The 12,136-nt window shown below is 42.7% G+C and overlaps 1 protein-coding gene across 15 annotated transcripts in view; it reads left to right on the top strand.

Moving 5' to 3' along the window:
* NCKAP5 (NCK associated protein 5) overlaps positions 1–12,136 on the top strand; it is a 768,088-nt gene that overhangs the window by 454,788 nt on the left and 301,164 nt on the right. For all 15 annotated transcript variants that reach the window (XM_077320257.1, XM_077320242.1, XM_077320245.1 and 12 more), the window contains one exon: positions 9,552–9,642. In XM_077320257.1, the coding sequence (XP_077176372.1) occupies positions 9,552–9,642 (91 nt within the window). The remainder of the gene's footprint in view (positions 1–9,551; positions 9,643–12,136) is intronic.

A 12,136-nucleotide genomic window follows, 5' to 3' on the forward strand; every position in this document is an offset into this window, starting at 1 on the left:
AAATTCAAGATGGCAGAATAATGGATCACTCCCCCAGCAGTTCAATGTCCTGACACCAATACACCATGGTGTCACCAATAGGTAGATATAACCCGGGGGGACATCAGCCGGACATACCCAAATTCAGTCCAGAAGAGTGGAATCCAGGGGGTGGGGGGTGATCTCATAACCCCGGGATCCTGCACCCAGCCTTAGCCAAGCGCCTGGTGGAAGAGCTCCATTTTGCAGGCCATTCAGAACCTTGAGAGCTCCATCAGGGCCCACAGCTCTCCTGGGAGCTCATTCCACCAGGTAGGGACCAGGACTGAAAAAGCCCTGGCCCTAGTCGAGGCCAGGCGTTCCTTCTGGGGCCCCGGAATGGCCAACAGATGCATACCGGCAAAGCAAAGTGCTCTGTGGGGGGCATAAGCAGTTACGCGGTCCCGTAGGTAGGTAGGACCTAAGCCACATATAGCCTTAAAGGTCAAAAACTGTACCTTGGGCTTGATTTAGAAGCAAACCGGCAAGCAATGCAGTTGTCTCAGCAATGGCTGGACATGGATCCTCTATGATGACCTAGTGAAGACCTGTGCAACAGTATTTTGTAACAGTTGCAGTTTCCGGGTCAAAGACAAGGGTAGGCCCACATAGAGTGAATTACAGAAGTACATTATTATAACAGTAATATTTTAAAAAATGAATATCAGCAAATCATCAGACTTTTTTGCTGTCAATATGGTGAAAAATATTTGCATCCAGAAATAAAATTGTAATTCAGCTAAATATTTTAAAGACTAGGTTTAAGGTGTTAGAACAATGTGTTTTAAAAATCCCCTTTTTTTCTTATGCCACATCATATAACAAGTTAACAGGATAATGCTCAAATAGTACATTATTTAGACACTTTGGAGTACATTTTCAAAAGTTTACATGGGGTTTTAGCCACAGGATTCTCATTAAGCTCAATGGGAGCTTCATAGCTAAAAACCCACACAGCAGTTTGAAAAAGCACTCCTGGCTGTGCTGAAGATAGACATGGAGTTCAAGTGCTTGAGGCCTGGGTAAATAAAGGATAGTGCAGCTCCTTCTGTAAGGCTATCATTAGGACTAACCCCCTCCCTCAACCTGAGTCGCCTTCCAAATCACTCTCTGTTGGATTCTCTGCCCTTTGTTCTCACCTTTTCTGAAGAGGAAATGCACTGAAACTTGCTGTGAATAAATAAAATGCTTTGGTGCATAAGCAATGAATGTCTTATTTCATTTGTTCCTGCTATGCAGCTGTGCTTTTTATTTTACTTTTTACATCATTTTAAAAAGTTTTATTTTTCTTCAACCCTGGTGCTATTCCTTTTCCCCATAGCTTCACTTCCTTCTGTCTTAATAACTTTTTATTTGCCCTGATTTGTATAATCTCGGCAAACTCAGTCCCGTCAGATCTCAGCAGCTAATCAGGGCTGATCCTGGCTAGTATTTGGATGGGAGACCTCTAAGGATCTGGGTTGTAGTTCCTCCAAGGAATGCAAGGGGGCCGGAATGGCACACCACCCCTGAACATTCCCTTGTCTGGCTTCTAGACGTGCTGCACAATAAATAAATAACGTTTTGTCAATTCATCTGTCTTTCACTCAGTGGCAGTAGCTTTCAAAATGCATTTCTAGAAGTTCTAGGGTCCTCAGAACTTGTCTGTGGGATTCACCATGAAAATCTAATACATATTTTGCTTAAAGATAATTTGTCCAGCATGATGAAATTTTCCTTTGCTATACATGAGACTGAGGCTGGTTCTAATTTTTTGTGGGCTCTGGGTGATCCAGTACACAGCTGGGCCTACCTTGACTTCCCCCTTGATGCCACCTCTTTCCTCCACATTCCTATTCTAACCACACCCTTGCTGTTCTGTAGAATAGCGATCCCCAACCTGTGGGCTGCGGACCACATGTGGTCCGTCAACTAATTGGAGGTGGGCCGCGAAGGACACCTTCTCTCCCCCCCCCCCGGCCCTTTACTTCATCCCCCCCTGCCCTTTACAACACACTGATGGTGTCATTGTCTCCCATCACTCCCAGATGGGACTATTTCGTTGCAGAGAAACAAGCTCGGGGTTCCCATTAATTTGTCATTGTCATGAGTTAAAATTTCTATGAAAATAAAATGTTCCTTATGTTCATTGTTGTGGTGTGTCTGTATCTTATTTTGAAGGGATGTTTAAACATTACCATAGCGATCAGAGAACGTTAGGGCAGTGGTTGAGAGTAGAGGAGTAAAGTACCTCCCCCCCCACCGGGCCTCAGTAAAATTGTTAAGCGTTGAGTGGTCCCCGGTGATAAAAAGGTTGGGGACCACTGCTGTAGAAGATGGGGCAGGGAAAGGGGGAAGCAGAATGCTGTTTTCTACTGTCATCTTAAGGAAACAGGATAGTGTGAGGTTTGATTTCTCCCTTATCTGTGCTTCCTGCTAAATTCTCATGGAGCACGGACGACCAGGGAAGATGGGAGTACCCTGATGGCATAGTGCTCCCATCTGGTTTTTAGACCCCAGGAAACTGTTGATGCTGGCCATGCGTGGCAAAACATTCTAGGACAAAAGTGGACATGTAGGCCAAAAGTACCTGCCTGGTGTCCTGCATTGAGGAAGCAGTACCTGAGAACCTGCATCATTGATCTTTCAGGACACAGGGCTTTCTCACAAACATATCTGTGTGGGAAAGGTTCCCTGGAGGTCTGTTGTGGAGAAATTTATTATTATTATTATTATTATTATTATTATTATTATTATTAGATTTATTAGATTTATTAGATTTATTAGATTTATTAGATTTATTAGATTTATTTCCCGCCTCTCCCGACAGGCTTGAGGCGGGTCACAACAACTAACCTTATTAAAATTCCCATTAAAACATCAATCTACTAACATGACAGCTAAAAATCCCATCCCTCCCCCAATTATCAAAGAGGAAGAGGAAAGGATGGGGGAGTAGCATACACTCTGACTGCTTGGGGTGGGGGGAGTGATGTCCCTGATTTGCTGACCCCAGCCTCAACCATAGACTTGGTGGAAGAGCTCTGTTTTACAGGCCCTGCGGAAAGCTGACAAATCCCTCAGGGCCCACAGATCACCCGGGAGCTCATTCCACCAGGTAGGGGCCAGGACCGAAAAGGCCCTGGCCCTGGTCGAGGCTAGGCACGCTTCCTTCAGGCCGGGGATGACCAACAGGTTCTCACCTGCAGAGCATAAGGCCCTGCAGGGGGGCATAGAAAGGTAGGCAGTCCCTCAGGTATGAGGGTCCCAACCCGCATATGGCCTTGAAGGTTAAAACCAAAACCTTGAACCAGATTCAGGTAGCAATTGGCAGCCAATGCAGCTGCCTCAGCACCGGCTGGATGTGGGCCCTCCAAGATGTTCCAGTGAGGACCCTAGCAGCTGCGTTTTGCACCACCTGTAGTTTCCGAGTCAGGGACAAGGGTAGCCCTGCATAGAGTGAGTTACAGAAATCTTTTCTGGAGGTGACTGTCGCATGGATCACTGTGGCCAAGTGGTCAGGGGACAGGTAGGGCGCTAGTAGCCGGGCCTGGTGAAGATAGAAAAATGCCTGGCCTGCTACTCTCTTGACGTGAGCCTCCATAGTCAGGGAGGCATCAGTGGTCACACCCAAATTCCTAGGTTGGGGCACGATGGTAAGTTGCACCCCTGCTAGGGTGGGTAGACGCGCTGCCTGTTGGAAGGAAGGAAGTTGATTTGGAAGGAAAGGAAGTTGATTTTAAGCCACTTTGAGGCTCCTTTGAGTAGTAAAAAAGTGTGGTACAACAAAACAGCTCTTCTACTTTTGCTAAAAAGCCAGTTTGGTGTAGTGGTTAGGAATGCGGACTTCTAATCTGGCATGCTGGGTTTGATTCTGCGCTCCCCCACATGCAGCCAGCTGGGTGACCTTGGGCCCAGTAATATCAGGGCTCTCCAAGCCTCACCCACCTCACAGGGTGTCTGTTGTGGGGAGAGAAAAGGGAAGGTGACTGTAAGCCGCTTTGAGCCTCATTCGGGTAGAGAAAAGTGGCATATAAGAACCAACTCCTCCTCCTCCTCCTCCTCCTCCTCCTCCTTCTTCTTCTTCTTCTTCTTCTTCTTCAGCTTTGAATTAAACCATTACATGTTGTGCAGCTGTTGGGATTGAACAGAGAACATCTCATTTTTAGAGCCTGTTCTTAGGGGCAAACCCATTCACTGAACATCCTAGAGAGTTCTGTCTGGAAATAGAATATGTTTCTGTTTGTGTGTGTATGCCTGGTTATTCTCCCTCTAGCTGCAGTGCCTCCCTTCCGTGTAACATCATTCTGTGTTCCTAAGGTCCGGAGCAGTGTGGTTGAATAAAAGGCAGTATTTAAATGTTTCTTCTGTTTCACATCTTGTGAATGGACCCAACAAAAACAACTGATTATATCATTTCTTGTACTTTGACCTGCAAGCTGATACAATTTGTATATCCCTGTATGAAATGACTCTGAACACATTTATCCATCATAGCTGAATTAATTGTAACTATACTTTTACTGACCTATTCTCAATTGCTGGATGATTGCTGTCAATACCATGTCAGAGAGGTAATTACTGCCTAACATGACACCAATAATTAAGCCCAAGGAGTCCGTTGCTGTATGATTACTCCTATGTGTACCATTTTGCCACAGTGGTTAAATTTGGTGCAAATCAAGAGCTAATCTACCGTTATGTGTTCTGCTGTGCTGTTTTTACATACTATTCACATTTGATCTTATCAGCTTCTATAACTTTTGCTGTTGCTTAAATTCTGATGACACCACGATGTTCCTCTTAACCTCAGAACTCTCCTCATTAACAAATATGACATCAACTTCCTGTCTGATATTTCTACTCAGAAGTTTTTTGCTGTCTCAAATTCAGTATTGTCCAATTCTAAATTTCAAGTATTTCTTCCCAAATTTTCATCTTCCCATATACTCTTGCAAGCTGGAATTGAATTTTATTTTTCCATTGCCATGTTTGTCTCTCCCTTTGATTGCTTTCCAAGAGCTGAAGATTGTGGCCCAGTTTCCATCATTTGTGTGTCATGTTTCAATCTAGACATGATTAAGAAAGCTGTCTCAACATTTACAGAGCAATCCTAAACAGAGTTAAAATCTTCCAAATCCATTGAAGTCAGTGGGTTTGTAAATGTGCAACTCTGGTTATCTCTGCCAGTCCTTTGAAGTCTCTGTTCGTTGAAGACGAACTGTCCAGCCTCTCCAGGGCCAATCATGGTGCAGCCAGCTGTGTGATTGCCAGGCCCCCAGGAAGCGCTCCCTCTCCCCCACCCCCCACCCCCCACCCCCCTAGACCTCAAGCTCACGGGGAGGACCCTTTCAAAGCCCGTTCTTATGAACGGGCTTTGAAGCTAGTAACTCCTAAGATCTGAACATGTTTCTGCACTTGGTTAACCACGAGGCACAATTATGGTCTGCCTCTTTTGAATTGTTACCATGCAGGTTTCATGAAGTTACTGAACATTTATGTGAACTCTGTTTTTCCCCCCCATTTGACAGAGATATGATAATAGTTACATTCCGTGGTTTTAAAATGTACAATTGACAATTTCTCTACCAAAACTCAATAACAGATCGTATAATCTTTGAGGTTCTATATTATTCCATTGTTTCTCCAGACCTTTTTGCACTCCATTTCTTAGTATCCAAAACATAATGGCAATTATCTACAGCCAAATTACGTTTTGTCAAATAAATGAACAAAGCACAATTTGTGATAGATCATCCTTGCCTCTTTTATTGTGTTTGCTCACTTTACTAATGTGCAAAACTCAGTAATTCACAATAGGCTTCTGTGTCATTGTGTGAATTAAAGAGGCTCTGCTGTACTAATATTCATAGGAGTGTCAAAGAGATTGATTGGGGGCAAATCTATCGTCAGCTACATTTACCACTCCTGTTGGATTTGGTTGTTTGAATGTCACCATAGGAGATTATTTCCTTAATTCTAAAACTCTTTTGATATCCTCTAGATGAAAAACCACAATACTAAACAATAATGTTTGGGTTGTAGTAGCAAGTGGGGGAAAGACCTGGCCATGTGTTTATCTTAGACAAATGTAGTAGTATAGTGGTACTCACCAGTACTACTCAGTACTGGCTCCTTTGGGAGGGGGTTCTTCCAAGTCCTGATGGGGAAATTGATGAAAGTCAGTACAACCTTACAGATGAGTACAGGATTCCCCCCCCCTAAAAAAAGTAGTGTATCTATATAACCAAAATCACAGTATTTTTAGTTTTTCTATTTTGAACTGAAATTGATTGATATGATATAAATATAAAAAATATGATATGTTCTGTTTTGAACTGAAATGGATTGATATGATATAAACATAAACAATAAATAAACAAATAAAATGAATACCTCTCATATTCTCTCTCTCCCACTCTCATTATATAAAACTATGTGCATGGGGAGATCTAAGAAAATGCTGTCTCGTTCCCCCCCCCCCCTCTGAACTTAGTGAGTTGTATGTGTTCATTTAACTATTTTGGCAATTATGTTTATGTCACATTTTAAGCTGTGCTAACTGCATTCTGCTACTGTTTTTTTTCCATCTCTCCACTCAATTTAGTTTGCTTCATTGACTCTATGCTGGTGCTTGCTTTTAATAAGTTTTCTTTATCAGCTCTCTTTGAGCTGGTTTTAAGATTCTCTGCATTATTATTATACTATATAAGATGGGCTACTATAAGATGGTCAGGCTCCAGTCATCAGTTTGTTAGTGGTACTGGAGAGGTTCTGCTGGCCCATGCATGTAAGGAAGAACCTGACTCTACTTAGTAATACTGTGTGGAAAAGATTGCTATGTGATTTACCCTGAGGAAGGCACAGTTTTGATTATCATTTACCCATCAAGGAGATGCTGTATGCATTTCTGTATGCTCCTGTAACAGACTTTCAAGAGTTAATGCTTCAGAGTATGAGAAACTTTGAGTGACAGGCTGTGGAGCGCATCAGTTAAAATATAATAGTTGGTAACTAACAGTTGAAGAAGAAACAATTAAGTCCTAATGGTAGACTGGGAAAGAGTCAAAAGAAGGGAGGATCAGAGAGTGTCCCCATTTAAGCTGAAAAAGGGAAGTGCTTTCAGTTAACAGAAGTAATCTCTGCCAAGTATAAAGGGAGATAGCTCTTAAGTCAGCAGTGATCCTTGGTCTGGATATGAAGAAGAATTTTGGTAACTTGGTTATATGTTCCTGCCTTCTAAACTTGAAATGTCCGTGAAACTCTGAAACATATGCTTGAGTATTTAAGCAGATACTGAAAAGACAGTCTCACTTTCTGCAAAAGTTTAAAAGACCTTGTTGAAATTTTTAAAAACCCCTCTTACTTGTTGTCTATAGAATGATGTGTAGTTTCTGCCACAGCCACCACAAGAAAGGAGGGGGAATGCCACCTTTAGAGCTCTGGCCCTGAAGGCCCAGTTGCAGGGAATGGCTAGGCAAGGCTGGGGTTGGCTAAAAGAAGAAGGGTTGGTTCTTATATGCCACTTTTCTCTACCAGAAGGAGTGTCAAAGCGGCTTACAGTTGCCTTCCCTTTCCTCTCCCCACAACAGACACCCTGTGAGGTAGGTGAGGCTGAGAGAGCCCGGATATTACTGCTCGGTCAGAACAGCTTTATCAGTGCCGTGGCAAGCCCAAGGTCACCCAGCTGGTTGCCTGTGGGGGAGCGTGGAATCAAACCCAGCATGCCAGATTAGAAGTCTGCACTCCTAACCACTACACAAAGCTGGCTTCTGGCTTGTGCAACCCCCTTCCCCCACAAAGAGCACCTACAGAGTTTGCCACTGAAGACCCTGAGTTCCAAGCCCAGGAAGGTAGCCATGTGAAGGAGAAAGATGAGCAGAGAGAAACATCAGCATTGGCAGCAAGAAGAGGGGGCCTTACACATAGTCAGCCCCTTAAAGAGGGGGGCCTTGCCTGGCCCCCTCTTCCTCACCCCTGCTGCCATAAGGGCTAATTAGCTATATCCAGCCCCCTTGGCTGCCCGCACTCTTGCCAGGCTTCCGGCAGCCTGAGCATGCATTCACTCTCTTTCAGCCCCCACCCCACCGCAATAGCACAGCCTCAGGTGAGTTGGGGCCATCCTTGTGAGAATTCACATCTGCTTAGCAGGAACTGAGGGAAAAAGGGATCTTGCCCTTGGAGCATAAAATGCATTCAGTTGGAAAACCCACCCATGTTCAGTTCCTATTTGGGGTAGGGCATCCCATTTTGGAGCTCTTAAGCTGGAGAATATGGCTGTGTGTCTGCATAGAAGGCATCAATATACAACAGTTACAGGTAAGTGCAGCCTGGTTTTTCCATACTGAAAGCCTCCTGGAGGGGATGGATTCCTCCCCTGTTGGACCATGACTGAATCTACAGTCATGTTGTGCTTGTGTGACGGTGTACATTTGAGGCAGAAAAAGGCAACATCTAATCACCTGATGGAAGTCAAATATATGTGGAGTTGCAAGTACATGTATATTATGCAATTTTTTTCTTTATGGAGTTATATTAAGAGGAGAGTGCAATGGGAATGGGGAAGGGTGCTGATTAAGGTCAGGATATAAACACAAATGGTTCCCATCTGTTATTTAGAAACAACATGCCCCTGTCTGAATTTAAGATTATATTTGGTTTATTTTTTGCTCACATTTGGTCAACAGATGGTATAATTGTACTAGGTGCATTCTGGCAAAGTCAAGTCATGCATATCAATAATTATTATACTAAAAATAACTGAACTATCACTGGACATCTTAGCAGACTAGAATGTATCTCTTTCAAATGGCTCTTCCCTTGGAAGCACCATGTATGATGACTTTAATATAGTCTGGAAAGTTGTCATCAGAGCAGTAAAAATGATGATGACTGGCTTGATAGACTAGACTAGTGAGTCAATTTTCACATGCAAGGGAAAGCCTTCATACTTTTGTCATGATTGCAAGTGTCCAGGGGCATCTGGCTAGGAAACAGAGTAGATGAACTGTGGACTGATCCAGCAAGGCTCTTTGTACATTCCTATCTCTTGAAATCCTTTGTGGACTTGTTTGAGGGTTTTTTTTTGCAACTGTGGATTTAGTATGGCATAATGAACGGGGTGTCAGATTTGGACCACAGTATCCAAATCCCTTCTCAGGTTACTGAACCTTATTGGAGGACCTTCAGCTAGTCACAGCCTAGCCTTGGAAAAAAATTGGAAAAATTACATGTACGTTACTTTGAGCTCCTTGGAGGAAAGATGAGATCCTGAAGAAACATGTTCTTGACTGTTTTTTTTTAAACGAGAATAAAAATGAGATGCAATAGCCTAACAACTTTGTTATGCTTAATGAATATTGAGTGCTAAAGAGCACTGCATTACATCTGCTAAAAAGGAATACATACATTAATGTTTATTTCTTGTATTTGGGACAGATATGAAGCAGCTCTCTTATGCTTTGTGTTTGATACAATCCGAGTACAATGATATGTTGCAGACAGCATGTCAAAAAAATCTAATTTTTAATACTCCTTCCCTTTTTATTTTTCAGAATGGAAGAGACAGTGAGGAATCTACTACAAAATCAAGGATCACCAGAACCAAATGAAGAGGAACCTGTTAACATAATAAAAGCATGTCAGGTAACAGAATACTTGCCAGGGAATGATAGGAACATTGAATTATATATTCCTTGCTAATGGCAGTTGGTTGAGGGTTTAATGCAAATTAACAGCAACAGAGACTGGCCAAAAGTACATTTGAGGCAGAAAATAGGTCTTAATATCAACCAGATAAAGTCACCAACGTGAGAGAGATAAAAAGAGATGTCTGACTGGTGGCAACCATTGCCATTCTAATGGGAAGAAGAAAAAGAGTTGGTTTTTATATCATATTTGTTACTGCCAAAAGGAGTCTCAAAGTGACTTTGTATCCCCACAACAGTCACCTTAGTTGATTTCCTACCAGCAGCGCCAATCTGGGGAACCATGGGTTCATTGCGGTGGAGCAACGTGCTCCATCATTTCTTGTGTCCCCCACAGGGCCTGTAGCTGCTTATCCACTGTATCGGGATCATCTGCGGCAGAAAGTGGAAGCTCTGTGACGTACCCCTGGCTCCAGTTGTCAGGCAGGCAGAGCAGCAGTGAAGAGAAGGATGGCAAGAAAATGCTTCTTGCCCCCATGTAGTACAAACAGGAGTGTAACATATTTTCCTTTAGTAAATAATGTATGAATCCTTTAGTCATTGCTCAAGGTCATCATAGGAGCTCTGAAAAGGAAAGGAAGTCCAAATGAAATTCTGAGGGAGTTGAGGGTTTCAGTTAGAATGGAATGGGGGGGGGGGTCAGTGGAGACAGAAGGAGAAGAGTGAAGGTTTGAAGAGGATCCTGATACAGAAGTGGAACCAGTAGCCCTTCCTTGAGATAAATATTTCCTAGGGGTGGGGGATGATCCCTGTCAAATATTAAATATGGGGAATTTGTATCTGTGTGCATATTCCTACCTGCACAGACTTTAGTAATTTTAAGATAAATAAGTTTGTACTTGTTTATCTGATGAGTGCCAGCTAAATAATCTTGACAATTACAAACAAATCTTGGTAGGTGGGGAAAAGCTATATTTTTGTGAAAAAAACTAATCTATTTTATATTATACTAGGGACAAAGCCTGCTGAACCCAGGGATATCTCTGCAATGTTTTCTTGACCTGAAATAGGTCAAGGGGTGCTAGTTTCATTGTTGCATAGGTTAGTGGAAGACTGGAAGGGTATTTTCCCCTTCCCAAAATATCCATCCATATAACATCATACTTTCTCAAGGATCCCTTGATAATTAAAAGATCTTCACAGGGGGACTGCAGAAAGAAGGGAAGGTAGTCAGCACATTTCAGTAAGCTTGTTTCTGCTTATAGAAGTCTGGATCCAACCCTCTGATTGTACTGAAAGTCAACGGTGTCAGCCAGAAGGGTTTAGACTTCTAGGAACTGTATATTTTTGTAACATAAATCACTGAAAGCACCTTTGTATTCCCAGGTGGACCCTGGAAGAAGTTCCCTGTGTGCTTTTGGGAAATCTGCTTTTTAAATTTGAAGACTACACACACACGCAAAATGTCATTTAGAAAAGAAAAAAAAATATTTTGAGAGCCTATTGTATCAAACTGTTGTTCCCAGTGTTGTTGCTTTGGAGCCAAGTGTCCCGTATGCAGAAATGGACTTTATTGCTATTATCCTCCTCCAGCTTCAACTGGAAAGTGGTTCCTGATAGTGAGGGATGGTGTGTCAGAACAGTATGCCATACAACAAGTGGGCTGCAGCAAGAAAGTGGGAACTAGCCGTGATTGCTTGTTCAGTTAAGCAGATTATTGATTGATTTATTTGATTTGATAACACCCCTCTCAGCATTGACAGTGAACAACATGACCAGCATTAAGTACAATAAAATTCATAAATAATTAATAATATAATTAACAGTTAAAACAACAGAACCATTTGAGGACCATAAATTCCTGCAGCCAGCAACTACATATTGTCAGCTTCAAGGCTCCTCCGTGAATACATAGTTTTGGAGTGAGAGGGAAGAGAAGGGAGGCAATTAGATGTTAATTGTCACTCTGGCCTCAACCAAACACCAGGCAGAAGAGCTCCATATTATAGGCCCTGTGGAAATCAGTGAGCTCTGACAGGGCCTTAAATTCCTCTGGGAGCTCATTCTACCAGGTAGTGGCAGGGCAAGAAAAGAATACTTATGGATAATTTCCCCTGATTTCAGTGGACTTGGATTTGAGGAATTCTGCATAGGATTGCAATGCAAATCAGCTAAAAATGTTTAATTGGGTAACAGAACTCCCTCCACAAAAGTCTTATAAGTATTACTGCCAGGATGATGACAACTTAAAATATAACTTGCTAGCAAGTTAAACGATGACATTTAAAAACATAACAAAAGTTTAGTCAAATCTGGAACAGTTTCGCTGTATAATATAAAAAGCTAAGGTCTAGGTGGGTGGAGAGTGGGTGGGGTCAGTCTGATCTTTGGACCAATCAGGAGGCATAAAGCATCTTCCGAGTGGTCCAAAGATCGGACTAGACCTGCCCACCCAGGCTTTGGACCAATAGGGAGGTGACACAGCCTGCCCC

The sequence above is a fragment of the Paroedura picta genome, chromosome 2 (genome assembly GCF_049243985.1).
Source record: "Paroedura picta isolate Pp20150507F chromosome 2, Ppicta_v3.0, whole genome shotgun sequence".
In the NCBI taxonomy this organism is placed as follows: Eukaryota; Metazoa; Chordata; class Lepidosauria; order Squamata; family Gekkonidae; genus Paroedura; species Paroedura picta.